We start from the raw sequence: 25,151 nt of genomic DNA, 5'->3' as shown, positions 1-25,151 counted from the left end.
TGTAAAATAAAACTATTTACATGACCTGTACACTTGCTGTTACACTGAACAAGTATACGTGAGAAAAGCACTTTTTTGGGGGGATCCACATCTTCTTAATCAAGCTCAATAATCCAAAAACAAACTCGAAAACTTTGGGTACCATGAATGTGTCCAGCTGAACGGCTCAAAACAAAGCGTTGCATCAAGCTACGTATACATAGCTGGCTCTTTCTGTATTGTGGAATTAAAAATAAGTGACACCAAGGCACCTACACCTTCACTCAAATATTAAAAAAAAAAAAAAATTAACACACTTTAAAATCATAAACTCAGTTTAATGATTTTGTGTGGGCTATAATTCTGTTATTTTTAAATAATCTACATGTACAGTAATGTCTCAATACACATCTGCTAAATAACAATGAATACATTTGTAGACATTTTATTGCCATTAACAAGAAAAGTTAGCAGGAGTGCTGAAAGTATTGCTACAGGTTTCATTTCCTAGAGAATCCCGCTAATGTTTCAAGAGCCATCATGGGGGGGGGTGTCATGTTGGTTGGGTTACACAAAGCACAGCAGACAAATATTTTTGAATCCCACCACAGGCCTACAGTGCCATCGAAGTGATGTGTTATTTTTGCATACTACTCGTCCTCTGTCTAATGCTGGTGTCGGTCATCCCACTGTCTCCTTGGATTGGATTGTGGTGAAAATGTGTAATTATATGTGCACATATAGCAAAAAGCTGGTAACAGGCATTTTCCCGCTGTGCTCACAGTGTTGATGCTATTCTGTTGAGATGTTTTCTTTTGTGCAGTGAGGCACAGATGATAGCATGATGCATCATTCTAAGTCATTTACATGCAGAATCCTCAGCTTGAGATTTTACCTTCTGTGCATAGCCTGACTCGTGTCTGTCATCAGTGGCTGTTTGGGGAATCATGACTATTGCATCTTGATCTTCACTAAAGAAATAACTTAACATGAGTCGTCCCTGATGTTTTTCTTCTCCTTCCAACCTCATCACTATTTTGACAGACCACAAGCATAAACACAGATAGCTGCATAGTGCTCCGATAGTTTTCACTACAACTCCATCTTTGTCAAACCAGAAATATGGTTGTGCATCATTATATATCTTCTTTAAGACCAAATATAGTTACTGTGCCTCTTTTACTTACTACTTCTATTCCACAGAGGTACCGTAAATAGACCATATAGGCCAACTGTGAAAATCTACATATACAGTACAAAGAAGTATTTGCAAGAGACTGCAGCAGCGACAGAAATTCATTCATATTCTCTTCATAGGCAACAAACAAACATTACAGCGGAGGGGTGTACTACACTGTGAGAGCTACAGTATGATACCAGCTAACATCGGAGGCAACTACAATATCAAACCCAACAAGTATCTTTTGATCGTATTGACGCTTTGGATACACGGATGAGTATCAAAATCAAGAGAGGTAGGGTTTTGACTCAGCGGATGTCAAACAAAGGTATTTAGTCAGCTGCAGGATGATGGATTGTCACTCAAGTCCATGCTTGAGTTCCTCTTCAAACTATCTTCTCATTCAGAGTCATTAGCTGATAGTTTATTGATGCAGGGAAACTGGGAAGGAGAAGCATATAGTCATTTTAAAACGTCCTCGATGTGTCCGCTAACGCTGGTTCTCTCTTTTTACATAACAGCAGCGGCCTGCAACTACAGTATGCACCATTGAGAGTCATAGTTACTATTTTCATTAAGAGGAAAATAAAAACAGCTGGAGACACACCAGCTGATTGGCTCTTGATGAAGTGTGGTTGCAGGCCTCTTCTTCACAGTGTGCTTCTTTCTGGTTCCTCTACATATTCTCTCCATCAGTATGGAGTGAAGAGAATTGGCCCATGGGTGGTACGAATGGGCCCTGGAGCAGGCCTCAGGAGGCTGAGCGTTGTTCCCTGTAGGAGGTGGTGATGCGGGTGAGGGTGAGAGGTTGGGCCCGGAGGACGTAGTGCCAGCTGATTCGAGGATGCTGCAGCCGCCATCGCTGCTGCAACGGCCAGAGGGTTTGGTAAAAGTCCGGCTCCAAGAGTTTTTGGAAGTTCCTTTTTGAAGGATAAGAAAAGTTAAGAATAAGTGAGAAACTTTAAATATTGTGATGACTTTTTCTTACAACCTGAATGATGGAGATTTTTGATGTAAAGAGAGTGTGGAATCCCAAACCAAGTAATAACTGCCAGTAAATTGTGTCCTAAAACCTAAAATATTTACTCTCTGGAAAATCAATGTGAAATTGTTCTACCTGAGTATGTCAACTGAGAGAAAGTTAAAGAGAATACCATGAAATCTGTGCGCTTCTTGTGCCGACTCAGTAGAGGATTGGGTTTCCCTGCAACTCCATCTCGATGCCTCCGGCTGGATATGTGCTACAATGACAAATGGAGCAGGACAGATACAGGATATGAGATTCCTTGGAAATAAGAGATTAAAGGTGTTTTTTTTCCCTTGTTTTTCTCCAATATAAAGATGGTTTTCTCCTTGAAAAAGTGTTTTTCTTACCTGTTTGAGCTGCAGCTCAGAGTTGACTCTGACATTGCAGATCTCACAGTGGAAGGTGCGTTCCTGAGTGTTGGGGTCTGACGACAGCTCCCCACCCTGCTCAGGGCTGACTTTAGGACCCAGACGTGGGTACGCTTTGATAGGTCCTAGTCCACTCCGAGCCTCCAGAATAGTTTTATGTTTGGTACCTGGCAACAACGGAGAGAAAAGCATATTGTATACTTATATAGGTCATTCTAGTGTTTTGCATGGATGCTTAAAAATGCAGAGAACTGGAGTAACACACAGGTAGTTGTCATTTTCACCACTAAGGGGCAGTAATGTACCATTTTTTTTTGTTTTCCAAAAGTTCAAATGCTGATCAAACATAGAATTCCCTTCATTCAGCTTTCTGACATTTCTTCTAATAATGTCTTTAACATATTGCTTTGAATTATGAATATTTATTTACTCCATTTGTGTTAAGATATGCAGATGTGCACCTCTTCAAAGCTGTGTCGGACCTACCTTTGTTATGTGCCTCCAGTTGGGAGAGAGAATTAACAGCTACTTTGCACAAGGAGCAATATAGAAGCTTCTTGGCCTTATCCTCCTCTGACTCTCCTGAGGAAGGGCTGGGCGCAGGGGACGGGGCGTCATGCAGAGCAGCCGCTGCTGGGTCGGCAGGGGGTGTCGAGAGAGTGGTGGAAGGTAGGGGGGATGATGGCCAAGTTGTGCTGACAGAAGGCAAGAGGGGGCACTCTGTGTCTGCCGAGCTAAGTGTGGGTGTGGGGAGGCGGCTATGGGTCAAAGGTGACTCATTAGAGGTGAGAAAGGTTTGGGTGTCATCTGTAAACAGCACAATTTTTCAGGTTAGTAAGTCAACGATACAGCGGCTCTGTTGACACTGAGAAACGAGAGTGTTGCTGGTACATGTGGATGAGATGGAGTTTAGATGAGATGTGCCTTTTTGCTTTGAACTGCTTTTCTTATATGTTTTTAGAATCTCTCAAGCATGAAGGCAATTTATGATTAAGGTCATTAATTAATGTTTGGTGAGAATATTTGCATAGATATTAAAATGATCTTGACTTTGTAAATAGCAGGACACTAGCACTTATCTCTGGTTAGTTTCAGTCATTTTGCTCACAGCAGCTGCATTGAACATCTGTGACAGATTCTTGTGTGTGTGTGTGTGTGTGTGTGTGTGTGTGTGTGTGTGTGTGTGGTAACATCATATGTCACAGGTGACACTCACCCTGCTTATTAGAATCAGGCTCCGGGCTGGATGGTGAGGGGCCTGATAGGGAGGGTGAAACGGTAGGCGGAGGGTGCTGCTTGTCGCCATCTTGGAGACGAGCGGTCTTGGATGTCTCAATGCCCTTCACCCTCCGAGCATGGCGGTTCCCTTTATAGTGGGCCTCTGCCTGACTCTGGAAGGACAACAAGACATGTCAGAAGCATGAAATCAGATCCTAGTAGATGCTGATCTTTAATCCAAATTTTCCTGCTGAGATTTCATTCGTAGAGCCGTTACATTCAGGATGACTCATAGAAGAGTTGAGCTGTCATCACCTAATTCTCTGACCGGTCAGCTTTACGTTTACCTCTATTTTTGGTGAGTTTAACATCACAGCGCTTCTAGATTAGATTCTGAAAGCATGAGACCAGAAAGTTGCGGTCTCAAATGTGGGTGAAAGAGTTTGCTCCTCGATCCCACATCAACAACTGATGAGATATCTTTGATCAAGGCAGCTAATCCCTAGCGTCTCCAGCTGACCTGCCAAAGAGGTAATGGAGAATGTGGTCAGGCTGGATGGCCTCCAGATGAAAATGTGTTACACTGCAGCAGGAGCTGCCACTTGTCCCTTGTTTCTAATTTCTCTTGTTAAATTTTAAATGAATACATTTTTGCTGATAAGGGTAGTTCCAAAATTACTGACATATTCTGAAATATGTTCTCACACATTGTAATTTTGGTGAAGTTAAATGGCTGCTGAGTTGATGGCGTCAGGGTCTGATGAGCTGATGAAGCTGTCAGACGAGATTAGTCTCCAGAATATTCTCATCTTCTCTGGCTGGCAGTTTGGTCACTGAAACTGACTCACTGGAGCTGATAGTGATTATTGAGAGGTGGGATTATCTGAAATGTGCTGGAGGGCTGTGGGCTACGAGTGACATTTGACGGTCAGCAAGTGAGAGATAGAACTGATCAAATGAAGAGGCGTTTATGTTCATGAGTGTTTCCCTGCCTGTCCTTCGTATAATCAAATCCCATGGAGCTTTTCAGTCAGTCTCTAAATTGACCGTAGGTGTGACTGTGAGTGTGAATGGTTGTCTGTCTCTATGTGTTGGCCCTGTGATGGACTGGTGACCCGTCCAGGGTGAACCCCGCCTCTTGCTCGAAGGCTGCTGGAATAGACTCCAGCCCCCACGTGACCCTTAACAGGATAAATGGAAGAAAATAGATGGATGGAAACAGGTCAAATGTTTAATTGAGCGCGCAGACTAATGACTGAAGAAATAATACCTGTGTTACAGCGAAAGTTAAGTTCTTTCATGTCTGTTTCTCTACACACCACCTGACCTTCACATTTATGCTTTACTCCTCGCTTCTCCAAGGACTCGCTACTTCTTGTGTGTGCACTTAATGTTGGCGTTAGACCCGGAGGTAGAGAATCATCCAATTAATTCTTGAGATACAGGGTTGGGAAATCAGTGTTCTCTCAGTGCATCAAACAAAATCAAAGTAGAGTGTGAGGGCACATGTATAGATCATGTGTGACTGTATGTACATGTGTTGGCACAGACATAGACCTACTGGGATTAGAAACGTTTCATTTAGTCTGTAACACGGCTGACAGAGCTGCACGGTGGGGGCTTGGGATACCTCAACGAGACGAAGAAACCACTGAGATGTGTCCGGGATGCTTCTTTAAGCCTCAGGAATTAACTGGTAATGACAGTTACCCATATAGCCCCCATCCTGATTGGCGATGACAGAAAGGCATATATAGCTTTGCCTGTGAAACCCAATTCCTCTGGCTGCTGCTCTCCTAAGCTCTACAATTAGACAAGGAGATAAAGCCCTACAAGTCCGCAAAAAAGTGACAGGCAAAAACGCGAGAGGGACAAACGTTCGGTGCAGTCCCTTTTGAAAGAAAAAAAATCCTCCTGGTTGTTTTCTTTCCACTACTCACTTTCACTCTTTATGACCTTCAATGTCAGGGCCTTAGAATTCAATGAAGGCCTGTCTCTAAATCAAACATACAATCTCGGCAGCCTTAGAATTTATGGTTGGATGCAGCAGAGAAAAGAGGACAAAGACCAAATTAATGCATCAGATCATTTGAGTTAGGAGGAAAAGAGAATACTGATGAAATATAAATGATGTACAGAATAGTAGGTGAAACGGGCTGAGAAGAGCTACGAGGCACCTATAGAGGGGAGGATTAAGATGACTGAGGAAGCATAGAAGGGATTTGAGAAGAGGGGAAAATGAGAGCAAGTCAATGTCCCTGAAATCCTTTTCTCTCTAAGCAGGATGTGCTTTGATGTTTTATCTATAAAGCGACAAAGGCACAGAAAGCGCAGAGAGCTGGTCTAGCAGCCAAATCAGGGTACAGGCAGCAGAGACAGGAAGAGAGGATGGGAAGTAGCTGGCGAGGTGGAGAGAAGGAGAAGGGACAGATGATACAGTAAACCCCACAGAGAGTGAACCAGGCAGAGACATGACAAACAGCAGCGGAAACAGGGAGAAAACTAACTTGCCAAGCAGATGCAAAATGGTTTGGCATGAGCCTTTAAAAGACCAAGAAGAGGGGGATTGAAGAGAGACAAAGAGATAGAGAGAGAGAGAGAGAGAGAGAGTGAGGGAGAGAGAGAGGCGTCCAGTGTGCTGCTGCAGTGGTGACGATGGCTAATGCAGCATGGTGTGACGTCAGCCTTGCAGCAGAACTCTGAGCTGAACACTGGCAGGCTAATATGTCCTCTGTGGCCTGAAATGAATTGCAATGTTCTAATTACAACACGTGGGACTAACAGTGTAGCAAGTGAGTGGCCACGATCCGTCACTCAGTCACTGTGAGTAGACTTAACACCATCCTCCCATCAACACGAACAAGAATGTTGGTATATCAAAATGTTTTAATGGCTCATAACCTGAGGAAGACTCGATAATAACGACTGTTTGTTTGCCTTTGAATCCCAAACAGTGTGAGTGAGCTGGGAACTTTTCTGTAAGCAGAGTCGTCCTTCATTATTAAAGAATGCCCACCGTGCTTTAAGCTCCCAGTCTCTCAGGTTACTGTGGGAAAAGCTGCGGAGCTGCAGCACAGCAGATGCACACCACGGCTCACTAGTCAAACAGTAGGCAGGGTGAACAGGTGGCTCGGTATCGGACATCTCACCACATAACACGGGCTTGACACCAGCTAGAGATAGGCATGTTTGTGCACATGCATGATACTTTCCATGTCTGTACATTCAGTGAACAGACATATGTAAATATGAACACGCTGTGGTAAATAAAAGCTCCCCACACCCTTGTAGCTCATGTAGATCATGTGAGAACATGAGGGGGGGATATAATTAAGCGGCCCCTCACAAGAAGGATAGGACAGTGTTACAGAGCAAGTTTCAGATGACTCCTTGCCTGTGTCCTTTACCCGCCACTACATTTAGTACAAGTATTTAGCGCTTCATGACTGGAATGTATTGATATTTTAGTCTAGGCTTTTATATCAGGCTTTTGTTTGAATTCTGTTCGTGCCTGTCCAGTTGTAACACCAAGATTTTCCCATTAGTGAAAGTTACTTTATTGTAAAAAAAATAATAGCAGTACACAACATTGAAAAGGTGCTTTATTTTCTTCGCTACAAGCACAGGTAACTGCAGTCACTGCTCCTCAAGATCTTATCAGTTGTCATGACAAAAAAAACTACCTACTTTTGCTCAGGTACTTTTGAGTTTAAGCACATTCTTTTGACAGCTGCAACAAATGCACAAAAAGAAAGGCAAAAACTTTTAAACGGCGCGGAGAGAAGGCAGGCGATTGCTACAGCGCAGCTTATGCTCCATTTTGCTCTTCTTGGTAAATTTACAAGTTTGGAGAAAGATGCAGACTCATAACAAGGGAAGAGTTATCAAGTTACCAGTATTTCCACACATTCCATTTTTACTTTTTTTTTTTTTCAGGAGCGTCATTGTGCTCACAACCTCTCAAATCCTGTTGTGCACTCAGCTCTACATTTATGTCACTACTGACCACGGCCAATTAGTTCCCCTACACATTTGCACCATCTGGTTTGAGCTCCGAGTTACAGTGTTTGACAATCACCAAAAACACAGATGAAAAATGCCCTCTATATTTAGTTTCCCTTGTAATAGAATTGATCACATAGGTTATTGCAATACTGTGAAGATTAAAGCCATCTCTCACCTACCACTCACTGCGAAAGTCTACACTGATTGATAGTGGCCACTCACTTGCTACACTGTTGGACAATCTCAAACCACAATGTATTAAAACTCTAACCTCTACTTGCAAATCCATATGCATCACACACATCCACGCTCGCACGCATGCTCCAACGCACGCACGGTAAACACATCAGTCGTGTCATCCAGTAGCTGGGTTTTGCTGCATGTCAACATGACTTATTTGTTTTTCACCCAAATATAACTCTTCTGCCTCTTAAACAGGGACACACAAATCATTCCTTTAACATTTCATCACTTCAGTCCCTGTGCTGCATGTTGGCAGAGAAACATCTGTCAAAACTGAAATGCAGAGAATTCTGCCTGAACAGCTTTGAGGTAAAGCTTGTTTTAGCTGAGTTTCAGTTGTCTCACACCTCCTCCATTAAAAACTCATCAGACCTTTGTTGTTGTACAATTTACACAGGAGACTTGCTGTTCAGTTCTAGAGTTCAACCCGGCAAAATGTAATACAGGAGTGTGGAAAGACCCTCTTTATGGTGTACTTAATGTACAGTATAAATTAAGCAAGCAGAGTGGTCACCCCCCCCCCCCCCCGCGCGCGCGCTTTCTGTGAAGCGGCTATAATTGGAGTTGAGTTACTGTGAACAAAGTTATAACTGTAGCTACCAGCTAACTGTTAGTTAATGGCTGGGCGATATGACCTCAAATTTATATCACAGGTAATACTAACTTTTACCTGGATTTTGACCTGTTCCATGTTTTCATTCATTTGGAAAAAGTTTTTGGAACATTCATCATTGCATCTCAGAAAGACAAGAAATTTGGAAATAAGCTTGCTTGAAACTTGTGATGCAGGTTAAATAGCCACAGAGAAAACTAAGGGGAGCCAAGAATGGAGCCTTGTGGAACACTATAAGCCAGTCACCATGGGCTCGCTGGTGGCTACGGAAAATGTCTATCTCACAGTCCAATACATGTCATTAATGCCCTCTCTTTTCTCAGGCGTAGCCAACAAAATTGCCTTTTTTATTGTTTCGAAGGATGATTTCATATCAAGTCTCATTAGCACAACTTACAGCATCAGCTGATAGTAAAAACTACAGAAAACTCTCATATGTATGCCCCATGCTCACTGCTTATGAGTGATACACAGCTTGACAGGCCAGCTGGGCCCAGTTCCGGCTGCTGAACTACGATTGGACAATCTCTGTGTGAGGGATAGCCTCCAGCTAACAGTCATTTCATACAGCATTGTCTATCAGCAGTCTAAACCATGTCATGCATGTGAGAGATTTCATACCTCGGAGTTGAAGCGAATTTGACAGACGTTGCAGGAGATGATTGGCCGCTTTGTCTTCACCACTGGTGGCCCGAAGGTGTGTGTCATCACAGCCTTCTGGACTGGGTCCATCTGAGGAGAGAGGGCCCAAAGGTCACTTCAAAGATTCAGTAACACAGGACGAACTCCGAGGGCAATGTTTCTCTCAGCTGCACTCCATCAAACGGTTCAAAAGAGTGAATGTGGAAAGGTGTTAAAGAAAAAGTGTAGGTGAATGACAGGGGGAGCCACTGAAGTGGAGTGAATTGAAGAGAGAGCAGTGATTGATGTGGACAGGAGGGGGTATGTTTCTCAACAGCAGCTGGTGCTGCTGTCTGTGCCTCCGTTCTTGGGTGCTGTTCAAACACTTTAATTCATACTGGGGTTAGAGGGGCGTAATTACAGACTCCCTCCATCCAAAAAATTGCAGTTTGTGTGCTACAAAACCTCACAGAGCAATATATTACATGAACCATGTTCTTTGTAACACTTGAGTTAACAATGACATGCATTATAGATAAGATGCAGCCTCACTGGTTGATTTGAAGATCCTTGCATCAGGAAAAACAACAAATACCAGCGGCAGGAAATAAATGTCATATAAGTGAGCAACTGATACTTAAGTATTTGACGATCATTCAATCATAAATGCAGCCTAACAGAACGTAGGTAATGAGATGCAGTAGAAACATAAGCTGACCATGAATATGAAAACAAAAGATTTTTGAATTACTGGGAAAACCATGAAGTTCAAATACACTAACAACAAACCCATTCATGTTATATCCCAGCAGTCATCACAAATCACACTCACAAGCAAATTCGAAATCAATCAATCTTTCGCAAAAAAAACAAACAAACAAAAAACAACAGTAAAATACTGATTTAAGTGAAACAAGTTATAGTTATTATTGGAAAAACAGGTGGTCAAATTTCAGATGGAAACGTACTTTCCTTCCATGCACTCTAAAAGTCACCAGGTCAAATTCCTAACCCGGTTGCAAGGTATGAGTGTATGTGATGAAATAAGGGCTTCATTCATGAAATGTTTTTATACACAAATACATTCCTACACACTACAGGACTTGTTTTTTTGTTGTTGCTGTTTTTTTTAAAAGCCCTTATTTAAGTTTTACAGACAGGAAGCCAAGCCTGCTGGTTATTTGTAACTACAGACACCTATTGTTCTTTCTTTATTGGTACAGAATGTTGCTGTAATATTGTATAAGAACATGACATGAATGCAGCCCATCAACCTGAGTGCAGTAGCAGCTCATTCTGTATCGCTGTTGTAGCGTCATGACTGGGTTAGAATACCAGCCCAGACCCAGAACTGTCTGCTGAAGGTGTTTTCCTACTTTACTGGATTATTTTGTGATTAGAAATGTATTGTTTGTACTTGCTAATTGTATAGTTTTTTTCACCATTACAACTTGGAAACATTTTTTTCAACAGATAATGTTCTTTTAGTTTTAATATCAGTAACTTCAAATTAGCTTCTGTATGTAAGCGATAGCTTTAATGTTAAGTCACAAACATGACATATGTACTATTACCAAAGCTGTTGTGTATACTTTTATCTTTGACCTGACAGACAATGAATCCATTTTCTTCCATTTATCCTGGTAAGGGTCGTGGGGGGCTGGAGTCTATCCCAGCAGCCTTTGGGCGAGAGGCAGGTTCACCCTGGACAGGTCACCAGTCCATCACAGGACCAACACATAGAGACAGACAACCATTCACACTCACAGTCACACCTACAGTCAATTTAGATTATCAATCAGCCTCGTCCTCTCTTGATGTCTTTGGACTGTGGGAGGAAGCTGGAGTACCAGAGAGAACCCACACAGGAACAGGGAGAACATGCACACTCCACACCAGAAGGATCCTGTGATGGAGGCGGGGCTTGAACCTGGAACCTTCTTGCTATGAGGCGACAGTGCTGACCACTGCACCACCGTGCTGCCCAGCAGAAAGTAAATAGGGCACTTTTACTGGATCAAAATAATATGATGAGAAAATACAGGACAAAGATTAAATAATTCAGCGTCTCGCTCTTCAATGCGGTAGTACAAGATTTACCCAAATCGGGTCAAAGCTGTCCCAGAAACTTTAAGAGTGTTGTTCTCTGTGTCACCTCTCCTACGTGAGCCTGCTGATCCACTGGCAGAGTTCATCAGCCACAGCGCTGGGTGTTCCCCTCATTAAGCAACCAAAAGTACTCCGTGGTTTTACTCAGCCTCTCATCTCCTGCCTAGACTTTGAACGTTCGCTGCCAAATGAGAGACTGTTTACACTCTCACGCTCCAGGGACCAAGGGGAATGGTATAATTGTTCTGAAAACTTAAACCCTGCTTGAATGCAGTGTTAGACATATTTATAGACTGAAGCCTGGATCTTGTGCAGTTGTACTGAACTTGATTCTGCTCTTTTGTGTTTTGTGTCAGTGGAGACTTCTAAATTCTTTAAATGTGTTTACATTTGCATGTGTGCTTCAGTACTGTGTGTTGCTGTAGCAGCATGAATATGTGTGGATGTCTCCGGTGGTATTATTCCTAGCTAGAAAAAAACCCTCCTTTTACTAGTGTGTTGATGATTTCTGTCTGGTTCTCCTGCTGAGCGTCTTTCATACAGTTATAACCTTTTAGTGACTTTTTTTGTCTCCTCTATCTTCTCCCTCAGTAGACAGTAGCAGAGATGTATCATCTGACTTGTAACATGAGGTCTCTGTAGTCAAAGATCATCTCAAACCTTTGCATTATTTAACATTTTCCAAGTTATAATCCTCAAAGTTTGAGTAGCTGTTGTTACAGCTGGTGGTAAATTTAAACTTCTCAGTTAGATTTGTATAGAACTCTGGGGAATGCAAACAAACCAGAAGTGGGGGATTCTGTTGGATGCTTTGTGTTGGTGGGGGCATTAATTCCCTTACTGTGTGTTTAATGTGTCCACCAACACAAAGCATCCTTATTGAATTTCTATTCTATCATTTCTGCTTTCCTACAACATCTTTTAAACACATCGTTTATCATGTTTTCAGAGGGCATGATCCTATCACATGTTTTGGTGAACAGACGGGAAGTAAAGACAAATTCATCCTAATAATCAAATTAGCAGATGTTCAATATGTCATCTCACAAGGTGGCGAAAAAGGTTTGATTTTATCTTCATGGTCATGTCCAGTGGATGCAGGAATTATTTCCTGTGCATCATCCGTGAATCGAAGCGAAGTAAAATCTGGTCAACTGGACGTAAGTTTATCTTGAAGACGTTTCACCTCTCATCCGAGAGGCTTCTTCAGTTCTAGTGAAGAGTGTGGAAGCTCCAGCTTATAAACCTATGTGGGAGTGGTCAGTGCTATTGTGGTGGAAACGACCCTCCCGAGACTCACCTGGCCTCACCAAACGACAGTCGTTGTGCGGTGTCAGGGAGTTTCAGGGGTGGTCGTTAGGGAGTTTCACCGACCACTCAGATGCTAATGGGCTGTGCTGGCATCAGCCGTTCCACATGGGTCTTTCAGCTGAACTCTTTGGGGAAGCTTTGAAAGGACTCGGTTGTAGATAGGTGAAAGGAAATGTGGAAGGTGGACTGCGACATTTCCTTTCACCTATCTACAACCGAGTCCTTTCAAAGCTTCCCCAAAGAGTTCAGCTGAAAGACCCATGTGGAACGGCTGATGCCAGCACAGCCCATTAGCATCTGAGTGGTCGGTGAAACTCCCTAACGACCACCCCTGAAACTCCCTGACACCGCACAACGACTGTCGTTTGTTGAGGCCAGGTGAGTCTCGGGAGGGCCGTTTCCACCACAATAGCACTGACCACTCCCACATAGGTTTATAAGCTGGAGCTTCCACACTCTTCACTAGAACTGAAGAAGCCTCTCGGATGAGAGGTGAAACGTCTTCAAGATAAACTTACGTCCAGTTGACCAGATTTTACTTCGCTTCGATCTACGATGACCTGGATGAATGAGAACCTACACAGACATCATCCGTGAAGGAATGTGAAGTTGAGTACTAACTTGACACTGAGCCTACATTATGCATTGAAGTCAAGCTTTGTAAAAAAATTAAAATAAAAATCCCCTGGAGCGTCACACATATCAACAAACAGACTGAGCTCCGCCCACACAGTGCTCCTGCAAGTGAGTTATGAGGAGGATTTTACACCTGAGAGTCTAAATTACCTGTAAACCCACTGAAACACAGACACTCCCCAGACAAGTTCCAGCCAACCTGTGCTAAAACATCACTTTTTGCTGTCTGGTGGGAGCCGGAGTGTTGGCGACTTGCTTAAATTGAACTGTGCAGTTGAACAGTGATTTGTGTTGAGGTTGTCTGGCGTCAGTAGCCGTGCACACACAATGTTCTCAGTAAAGCCGAGCCAATCATAAACATGTAGGAGGGTCATTTTGTCTGACCGCATGCAGATGAACCAGATGATATTGTGTGTGTGCGCGTGTGTGTGTGTTTGTGTGTGTTAGTGTGTGTGTTTTGCCCTGCTGACCTTCACATGCAACCCAATCTGGAAATGAGAACTAGCCACAGAAAATGCTGACGTTGGAGAACACAGCTCGTGCTTCTTGTACCATTGATTAGCTGTAAGTCATTTTATTGCAGTAAAACACTCACTTGGCATTTTCTGATTTATGCTAAAACTCTCTCAGCTGAATAAAAAGTAAACAGCTGTCACTTTTTCATTTTGGATCGTAGCACTTGTTGCCACCCCGTGAATACCAATTCTGTCTTCTGTTACAGGAAACAAGACGGTACCATATTCCAGATGCTGTTTGTTCGTGTGTGCGTTCATGCTTGTGTACGGATGCACTCACTGTATTAAAGTTGTGGAAGAGGCCGATGGTGGCAGGGTGAGGTGACTCCAGGGGAAACTGCAGGAAGGGCTTCATGTCCAGGGGGGTTGGTGGGATGACGGGTGGGCTCCTGAGGAAGGCAGGGACCGGCCCAGGTCGGTTTACACTTCCTGTGATGAATGTACAAACAGGGGATACGAGCACACATACGATTCAGTTTATTCCGTAAGGCGAGCAAGTGCCAAAAGAAGAACCACAATATATTAAATATTTTTCAAAGCTTTTTTGCCTGAAGTCATATTACCGTTCTGTGATACCTCAACTGCTGTGACACTTATTATACCCTTTCTTTTTTCTTGTCTCTCTCCCTCTCCTTTTTTTTTTAAATCCAGAGGTCTCATAGGGTATATACTTGTAGCTTTATTGGCTTTTTGAATAGGTGATTCTAACTTTTGCTATTTTGTTTTAACCGTCAGGGCTGAAACCTAATTTCGTTGTGCTCAGATTGATACTCTGTACATCTGTACAGTAAATAGGAATCTACCACCAGGCTCTGTTGAGCTCCATAAACCCACAAAGTGACATTTTATTTCACTCATTATTTATAAGTAATTTCATTAAATATTAAAAAAGAAATATCAACAAAGCATGAGAAACAAGTTGAGTTCAAATTTCTTGGCCGACCCAGTTTATGTCCATTTCGTCCTTGAATGTGTCAGGTATCATTTCACTGAGAAGCTGAACCTTCTCCTCTCCTCTAAAAGAATCTGATAAAACAGATTGTTTATGGATACATTTTTTAATCTATTTTTAACATATGTTCATACTTATTTGATGTATCCTGTTTTTTTATATATGTTTCGTCATAGATTTTAGTTTACAGCCAATGCGCTGCTTCTTATCCATGTAGACTAATAATAGTAATAATAATAATAATAATAATAATAATAATGAGAAGAAGAATATAGAAATATAGAAACTATCTGTGTAAAGCTAAACATTATATACAGACAACCACAACTTTTGGCTGAACAAGACCTCATCTTTTTTCCATTACAAAAACAGATTATGTAAAGTTAATGCTCCTATGTATGGACTTATTTGCATCTGTAGTCCATTTGAAGGGTCAAATGAAAATAAACCCAGCAAGAATAAAGATTTAGAGCACTGCAACAAGAGCATATCACAAATGTATGATTGTCCAAAAAAAGGAGATGACAAGATAAACATCAGTCGATACCCTTCAAACAAGATTTTTTTTATTAAATTTTGGCTATTGAAAGTGCTGATGGAGCTGCAGTACATCATCGGCAGCTCGTTCCACTGATATACAGGGAGAGTGTTGATTGTGCAAGCGCAGTGTGTAGAAATGGCACGTTGCAACTGCACGTAAGAAGTAAGCTGGAGGATCTGAAAGGATAAATCGGTGTAGAGGAGGTTTATAAACAAACCACAAATTTGAAAGCAATCTAAAGTTTGTGTTTTAAAAAAAAATCGAATTCATCATCAGAACCTGCACCTCCTATGTGGTTTCCTGCATAAAGTGCCGCCAACCCACCCACACTTCTCAGTCTCTTGCTGATAGCTCATCATCAGTAGATGCCTGCACTTGAGGAGTCTTCTGTGATGGGCAGGACGGCTAAGCTCCTTAAGCCCCACAGCTGGGATGCTGCAGATATACGCCTTCTCTCTCTCTCTCTCCCTCTCTCTCTGTCTCTCTCTCTCTCTCACACACACACACACACACACACACACACACACACTCTCTCACACACACACACACACACACACACACACACACACACACACACTCTTTATGTCTCTCCCACCAAGTATTATTTCTAGGTTCATATCATGGTCCTTCATTCTGTCTGGCTTCCTCATCTACTTCTCCTCACTCCCACACCAGTTGTTGTTACTTGTTTTGTTCCTCCTTCCCCTCATCATCCCTGTTTTTCTCTTCCTCCATTCCATCTCTGCTTCCTGCAGTTATTCTTCTCTTCAGTGTGAAGCTAGCAGGGTGCTCCAGGCCCAATCTGGCTTTGCAGAGAGAATCTGTATAATCTTTTCTCCTGAGATTATATGCAATCATCACCCTTTATTGCTTCTGCTTTGTGATGACTACTTTACAACTTTGTTACGTAGGAGAATAAAAACTGATCAGGGAAGTTATTTTTGTAACAGCAAAGGAGGCACCCTTCACTGTAAAGAATGTTCTGTCCAGATCAGAAATAGATGGAGGGGAAAGGCTTTCCTCGTGGCATTCCTCTACGGACTGATCCAGTCCTTGGGAGGCCCGGGCAGCTGAGGCTAAGCTGTATTGTCATCTGTGTGCTGTGTCGGGAGGAGTTTAAAAGGAAGGAAGGGAAATAAGATATAGACGTGTAGGTCACAGTTTAAATGTCCTTCAGACATACCACAGCTCACATGCCGCCATTATCACCTTGCCAAAGCCAGCTACAGCAACCACAAAGTGGAAAAAACAGCAGTGATAAACCACTTTAATTCACACCAAAATCCAAACCCATTATGTTGAGCAAGCGCTTAACAGCAGATACGGTGCAAATATATATTCAGGACATCCTAAACAAGCACCTTAAAATGATACTTCACCCATAATATGTATTTAGCATTTTAAGCACTCATAAATATGTGTCCAGTTCACAAAGACATATTTTCAATGCTGTATTACTTTTGTGAATCCAGAATGCAGGAGGAGCCAGCTTCAGCTTTAGCTCAAAACGAACTGGGTCACAAAATACAAACAACAGCTAAAAATTTCAGTTCAAAAACTCCCAAGTGCAATATATATATATATATATATATATATATATATATATATATATATATATATATATATATATATATATATATATATATATATATATGTGTGTGTGTGTGTGTGTGTGTGTGTGTGTGTGTGTGTGTGTGTGTGTGTGTGTGTGTGTATGTATGTATTGGGGCATGGGATCAGGAGAGGACGAGGCTGATTGATACTCTGAATTGACTGTAGGTGTGGCTGTGAGTGTGAATGGTTGTCTGTCTCTATGCGTTGGCCCTGAAATTAAATGCTTAGTTAATAATGCACATAAAGGGACAACAGTATTTCAAGTGGTGTGGGTTGGGTGACAGGGATGTTCCCTTTCCCTTTGATTAGTCAGGCGTATTCTTGGCAGGACAACTGGCAGCTTATTTTCCATCATATTACAGTTTAAAGGTTAAATCTTTTCTGCTGTTAAATCTTCATTGCAGTTGTAGAGAAACTGTCACCAGAGTTATGGTTTCATGTGCTCTCCTCGTCTGCAGCAGTGCCACCCCAGACCTCCTCCTGAGTGATTTACAATGACATCAGATAAGTGAATACCGCACCTCTTCAACAGCAGCCACGCAGGACGGAGAGCATTGATTGGACACATTCTGAGGAGAGTTAACGTGTTAAATTGCTGCCAAACTCTATAAATCCAGCCATCACCATCTATTGCTCAGTATCCCCACTAAAATGAGCCAACCCCCCATCCCCTTACCAACACCCCCCCACCTCCACCCCCTTATCTTACTGCCTTTTTGTCTAATGCAAATGTTTGGGTGAGAAAAGATCAATGCCTGTGTAATAGCTTATTGAATTTTTTTTTTTTGTGTAGATTGTGAGAGAAGCAGTTGGACATAAATGAAGAGATGCAGAAGGGGATAAGGGGGGTGGTGGGGGGTGGGTATGGGGGGTCAATGGAGGTAGAATCCGCCTCTTATTGTCACTCTGGATTTCACAACTGCAGATGCGCACACACACCAATATGCTGTGACTAAGGCTGCTCAAATTGGCAATTCATTTAGCCAATTTAGGTGTAATGATCATAGAGGTAATGTCAATGTCAGCGATGCAGGAGCCTGTCAGTATTCCCTGCCTGGTTGAGTCTCTGTCCTCTGCGATGGAGCCGGGGGGTGAGGTGGAGTGGGGTTGGGTTGGGGGCGGGGGGCATGCTTTCTACCAGGATTAAGTCTCATGAGAGGTGGCAGTTGCTGGGTCCCACAAAAAAATAAAAGAAAAAGAATTCAAAAAATACAAAAAGACAGAAATGCAGCCATCTTTAGTTCCAGGCTTGGCTTGGTGCAAGATGTCAGTCGCCTCACATCTGCATCTAAATGGGCTGCTGTGCACAGCTGACTCTAAAATGAGCTTCCACGGCGGATTACCCTGCCTCTCCTGACATACTCCCTCACTGTCACTGCTGCAGAGAGGAACAACCATGGTGCCAGCATGTCTGATAACCAGAAACCTGCTGGCTCCACTTGCTCTTGTTTGTCTTTCCCCCAGTTTATGTGATGAAGACAACGTGAAAACAAACCACCATTTGGTGGCAAATGACACCATTAATGCACTGATGATCATTTGTTAAGATGATTTATGACTGTGGTTGTGTGGCAGGATTGCTGAGCTGCCAGCAGAGCTGACATCATATTAATCATATCTCTGCAAAATAAATGCCATCAACAGCCTCACTGTTCTTAAAAGAAACACTGCAAACTTCATCTCGGCTGAAGGGGGAAGAGGGTTCTTTCTTAGTGTCGCATACTGCTACTGTGAAGGACTAAGCATGAAATCCAGTTTACTGCAGCTCAGCTTACCCTCAAGTCAAAGGCAGCTATTTCAACCTAAGCAGGGGACAGACGACAAGCACACTCACACACACACACACACACACACACACACACACACACACACACACACACACACACACATGAATGAATGATGCTTTCAAAGGGACTAACTTGTAGGTTCGGCACTGATTAATGTTGCTTTGGTCTGTGTGAGAAAGGACACGGTGAAGAGGAGAGCTGAGTGCACAGCTGATTTGAGTCTGCACTTTGTTTTAATGATAGATGCTCTGTGCCCCAGTGGCCGAGCTTAAATGCCGCCTCCCAGAGAACTCTCACAAGTCCTCTTTCACTGAAAATGTGTGTGTGTGTGTGTGTGTGTATGTGTGTTTTAATGCTCTCCAGATCAGCTGGTTCTTCTGCAGCTCAACTTTTTATGCAGTATTGGTAATTAATGATGACTTTTGTTTTCCCCCTGTGGATTTAGCTCTGCTCTCATTAAAATTAAAATCGTTATTATGGATGGTGTTACATTGCTTTGTTTGGAATTGTTTGTTTGGCAAAGAGGCGCTTGGCAAGGAAAAAATTGGCAGAGGGGCTGAGTGGATGGAGTCGATTGAGCGAGGAGAAAGGGTCTGGACGAGGAGGGGAGATGAGGTGGAAAGGGGGGTGGGTGGGGGAGCCGCATGTTTTGAGGTGAGTCCAAGGTGACTAGAGGAGGTAAAGAGCCACGTTAACCTGCAGGTGAATGTGCAGTATAGGAAAACACCACAGCTGGACACGTCGTTTCAAAATCTCACGTCAGATTGTTGAAAGCGGTCATGTCAGGACATCTAAGGGTTAACCTTTGGCTGTCATATGCAAAACGTCATGCGCATGAACAATTTTGGGTTATTTTTCTGCTCTCCTGGTCCTTATGTTTTAAACATCCTGAGACAAGTTGGCTTGTTGGTCATATTAAGCGCATTTGATGTGCGTTTTTGTCAGCCTGCCTGAACACGTTTCTCCTTTCCCACAAGCACTCATGCAGCAGCGAGAAAATGGATTAATACACACATTATTCCTGCAATTTCTTGGCTCAAGATTTTTATCTGTTTCCCTAACTGACAGAATAACCAAGATTAGATGGGTTTCAAGAAATTTCAGGGGACTAATTTCTTTTTGCTGGCATTTTTTCCTTAGTCCACACTTTCGAAATCTCTGAAACAAGGGACATTGGGAAAGATTGACAAGACTCGTTATAGACAAACATTTTTTTGATATCAACACGCCAGCTAAATATACTCGGCTTCTCGTAGGTTTACGATATTTACCTTCATTCTTATTCACCAAAACACAGAATGTGTCTCCCTGAAATCTGAATACATTCCTCATAATATATTTGCAAAGGCCATTAAGAAGATAATTTACATTGTTCCTTGCATGTATTCATTGATCATAGCTATGTATTGAAATGTTCACGAGCAGAATCACCTGAAACAGGAACAGAGCTGCAACTGGAAATATAAAAATTATGATAAAGAAGCATGTGACCATCAGCCTCTCCCTCTTTAGAATGATGTAGGACCATCTAACACCTGGCTGCAAACTTTCCCTTTCATTAAACTCTGGTCATCGTGTTGCATCATTTGGATTCAAGGCCCAGCACCAGCAGAGGCAAATGAAGGTTATTAATATATCCACCATGTCAACATGAGCGGCCGGCTGCCGGTCCACGTTTTTATTCTTTTGTAAAAGCATTTACACACCTGCTGGAGCTACAACAACACAACATTGCAGACAAACTAAGCATATAACAGAACACAAGCAAACACACAAAAGCACGCATTTAAAAGGGTGAACACACATTCAACAATGGGCTCAAACACACATCAACCAGGAGCATCTGCCAGTGGTTTTACACGACAGGAAGGACAAAGGCAATCATTGCTTGATGCTCAGTACAAAAAACAAAAAAAAAGATTTAAAATAGCATACAATTTTTTACGGAAGCTGAAATTACAGGCTTTATTTTTAGAGTTGATTAGCATGTTGAGGACAGGCAGCGTGTGGTTTTTTGCTGTAGCATGATCTAGAAGCGACACACAAGGATAATGACGGGTGAGAGCCGGGCTCGTGGCTCAGCTGTGGTTAGCATAACTTCATGACAATAAGCAGCACAACAATAAACAACAAAAAGGCTCCGCCTATGTGCCCTCCTGCCTATTTGGCATCCTTGAAACCAAATGACAAGGATCGTGTTTGTGCTCTTGTTGCTTTTTAAATGTTACATTCTGTACAAAACGAATCGTAAGAAATATTTTTGCTTTGCCTGCAGCATACAGTACAATGTAATATTACTACCAGCACCAACGTATGTATTGACTGTAGCTCTCCCACCTTATTATGCGCACTGTGTGTTTTTTTCTTTTATGTGGGTTGTTATTTGGTTCTTTATTTCTCAGTCTTGATTGTATTTTTTTTCATACTGTTCAGTTTAACTATGTGAGCCTGCGTGTTATTGCCATGTCGATCCTATCTGGTCTAATTTGTGATGTTTTGGTGAAGAAGGGCACCTTATCAGGGCTCTTTTGGCTGACGTGTAAAGCAGGAATTGCATTTGTCAAACTGTATCTAAATGGCCTTGCTGGCCCTTAATTATATATTCAAGAGGAAAACTGCATCTTGGAATTATCTTTTTTTTAATGTTAATCCTGGAACAAAGACAACTCACGAGTATTTGTACTGCAGATATTTTAAGCCAGCAGGAACTTCTTCTAATGTTACCAGGCACAGTAGGCTGGGTGAAACTTGAGGTCCTTCATGTCAGTGCATCTTAGTTTGCACCACCTCAAGCTTCTGAGGTATAGGAAAGTATCTTCCTTTGACATTGATGCTCACAGTTAACAACACTTCAGTGTTGCAGTTGGCTGAAGCAAAGTAAAGCCACAAGGTATCTGTAAACACTTCTGTGACCATAAACAGGCAGAAAGTCTTTTAATAAGCTTTTGAAATGGAAAAAACCCATTAGAAATATAAATGCTTGACTCCTCCAAGTCTTTGAGAGGCTGCCGGTATCCACCCAGTGGCTTCTAGGATTTCCACTGTTCTCTTGATGCCAAGGGGATGTTCTTGTTGTGTACGTGGGCAGGCGTCTCAACATGAGAGGAGGGCAGTATGTACGTGGGGTATGCCATACTGGGCTGTGCAGTCATTGCTCTCATTCTGGTAGAGTTTTAGGCCTCGCAGACATATGAAATGTGTGTCAGTTTGTCAAGCATCCGAGGCAACGGAGCGAGTTCTGAGTTTGAAATGTCAATACTTTTCATCCCTCACTGCGTCGCCTCGATTTAAAGGTCATGTTGTAATCAGGCACAACATGCACCTGTGATTCTTGTGGAGGACACTGATGAGTGAGGAGATTTCTGCTCTGTATTCACACACACACACACACACACACACACACACACACACACACACACACACACACACACACACACACACACACACTTCAATAGATTGCATCATACTGGTTAACCAGTGACGCTAGTCATTTTATTTTTACGACGGGGTGTGACGTCTGTGCGTGAGACTAGAAAAAGCCTTGGCTCTTTTTTTATTAAAAAAAAAAACTTTTATAAATAAATGAAGACCTCAAACCTCTGATTCTGAAATATTCATTGTAAAAAGAGATGAAATGAGACAGTGGTGGATGGATCAGCAGAGAAAACATATCCTCTCAGCAACACTCTCACTGCCGTCACAGTTCACTAGCGCTCTTTGCTTATCCGGACCTACATCTCTGTGACGGGGAAACTGAATATAAAAGCTAATAACCTCGCGCCGTTGTGATCATGTGTCAGGAGTTAGAGCTTTTGCTTGGGAGAGGGATTAACTCGAGTGCACACTCAGATCTCAGGCACACACAAGCATGGAGTAAAAGCATGAAAAGAAAACTTCAATAGCCAAATACTTGGAAAGCAAGGAACCAGGTCATCCTAGTTAACCAAATGTAGAACTTGAACAGAGTACAAGAAGTTCTAATGTTGAAATAGAAAAACAAAATGAATCAAAAATATCGCTGTGAAAGAGCCACTTTAAAAAATGAATTCATTTACAGAATCACAGCTCAGTTAATTAATTCCTTTGATTATTATTTCTATTTGATAATAGTGAACACATACAGCAACACAACACAACAGCTGCTTTCATCATCCATCTGGAAAAAAAAGATGAACATCTCGATAATTAAAATGGCTAAATGTTTCGAACAAAATCGAACAAAAAAATGATGTTATTTTAAAGGACTAGCAGTTGTACTTCCCTTGAACTGTCAGGCTAATTTGAAGGAAACAGTGAATATGTCATAAAAGGGAAATAAGGTGTGTTTCGCTCATCTGGTCTGGAGTGATTACAATAATACATAATACTGCTAGAAGAAGGCGGTCCAGGTGATGAAGGAACAGGAGCAAGAGAGGGTGCAAAAATGAGCAGTTCAAATTTTGCTGTTTCCATCATCATTTTCTAATGCAATGCTGCATCATGTGCATCAACATATGCAGGATTTAGTGACAGCATGGAGGGAGGTGGCAGATTGCTACCAAGGAGTTTGCCTCAACGGTTTTTCTAGCAGAAAGAATCTCTGACCAGCAAATCCAACCAGAAAGCATTAAGAATAGGGTGGCTTTGTAAAATACATAAATGTAAACCAATTGTAGCTGAAGGTCTCATGCAGGACTCCTTTCCCAGTCACAGAGAGTCACACTCAATATCATTGCAGAAAGACTTGTCTTTCTCTCTCTCTCTTTTACACACACACACACACACACACACACATACACACACACACACACACACAAACACACACACTGATGGCGGAGATGCCATACCAGGTCATCAGGACCAATTAGGGGTTCACTGTCCTGCTCAAGGACACTTCAACAGGCTCCCTGGGAACCTTACAATTACAGGACAAAGAAGACTTGTTAATACTGGCTGATGACATGCTAATGGGAACACTTTCATGGATACGTCTGTGCCATGAGAGCATCCTAAATCTAACACACAGCTCCTTTAAATCATGTCAGAGTATCTTGTCTGTATTATTTATGTTATGGGATAAAAATTTAACCCATCGCTTTCTATTTTTAAAAATTTTTGTGTCTCCCCCGTGCATCTTTATGGTTTCTTAATATCTTATTTTTAATGCTTTCCTAAATATCGTGTAATCTAATGGATCCGAAGGTGTTATTCCCGAACACTTTAAGAAAGGACAGTGAGTGACAGGCAGAGAACCAACGTCAGCACTCAGCTTGTCTTTGATTTTGTGACGCTGCTTCACTGGGATTTAAATGACGCATAGCAAAGACTTCCTCACTGAAGTTTTACAAACAGGAAGAAAGTGAAAACTGATCATTTCAAAGTTAGGTGTTATTATTAAAATCAACCCTTGTCAAGAGCCATCGAAGGTATTTCATCAAACTTTTAGTTCAAGATTTTTTACATTTCCAAAATTACCTGAACTTGTAATTGTCATTGTTGGATATTGTCAGACGACTTGTCTTTTCTTTCTTTTTCTTTGCGATAAAATCCTTATGAATGAAACTGAAACATACAAAAAAAGTTCTACCACAAACAAGAAGAAACCTTATTCACGGAAGAAGGGAAAGAAAACAGATAAAGACAAATCTAGGTTGGACGGATGAACAAATGCACCAAAAGTTTCGACAGAGATTGTAGTAAAAGACAAATAAAAGACAATAAATCAGACAATAACGCCGTCTTACCCAAGATCATCTTGTATCCTTCCACCTTCAACTTGTCTTTTCCCACAGTCTCGTCTCTTCTCGTCCTCGATCTCTCACTGGTGTATCTCAAACCTTAAGTGTCCACCTTTTTCAAAAGTCGGCGTCAATTTGGAGAAAAGCATCCACCATCACCATCGCTTTGCATCCCTGCATGAGATGCTTCTCTTTCAGATCTCCACTGTCACAGCTGACTCTGGTTCAGCCAGAGGAGAAGCACGGCAGTAACACAGCATGTACTCACTCTCCTGCAAAGAAGAAGCCTGTAATTTATTCACTGTTATGTATTCAGTTGAGTTCAGCAGGAGGAACACCAGAGAATACAGCTGAGATGAAGCTTTGCCTCACTGGAGGAACCTCTGCACTACTGCATGCTCTCTCTCTCTCTCTCTCTCTCTCTCTCTCTCTCTCTGTCTTTCTCTCTCTCTCTCTCCCCCTCTCTCTCATATTTTGGGGTTGGGTATAACCTAAAGGCACCTTGCACTCCTGAGCTATGATTGGCTGACTGCCCAGCCAATGAGAGCAGTCAGTGCTGAGCATTTTCTTGGGGTGTTTGAATTAGGAGGCAGTGGCCATGCTGCTGTTGATTCTGCTCTCTTCCTCTCTCGGTCACCCTTTCACTACTGTGCTCTCTCTCTCACTACTGTGCTCTCTCTCTCGTTCTCTCTCTCTCTCTCTTTCGCTCTCTCAC

At 42.2% G+C, this 25,151-nt stretch overlaps 1 protein-coding gene across 1 annotated transcript; it reads right to left on the bottom strand.

The window, feature by feature from the left end:
* Window positions 1-316: 316 nt before the first annotated feature.
* On the bottom strand, window positions 317-24,864 carry LOC147267966 (zinc finger protein 385A-like). Its single transcript, XM_086199184.1, has 8 exons — window positions 24,443-24,864; window positions 14,106-14,254; window positions 9,255-9,365; window positions 3,771-3,945; window positions 3,041-3,361; window positions 2,534-2,721; window positions 2,314-2,400; window positions 317-2,079 (listed from the first exon to the last, which is right to left on the bottom strand). The coding sequence occupies exons 1-8, from the start codon at window positions 24,450-24,452 to the stop codon at window positions 1,852-1,854; spliced, it is 1,269 nt and encodes a 422-aa protein (XP_086055310.1). The 5' UTR covers window positions 24,453-24,864; the 3' UTR covers window positions 317-1,851.
* Window positions 24,865-25,151: the final 287 nt, after the last annotated feature.

The sequence above is a fragment of the Aulostomus chinensis genome, chromosome 3 (genome assembly GCF_037954235.1).
Source record: "Aulostomus chinensis isolate RoL2024-O1b breed Wild chromosome 3, RoL_Achi_v1.0, whole genome shotgun sequence".
NCBI classification, from domain to species: Eukaryota; Metazoa; Chordata; class Actinopteri; order Syngnathiformes; family Aulostomidae; genus Aulostomus; species Aulostomus chinensis.
This window is presented reverse-complemented; position numbering and strand designations above follow the sequence as displayed.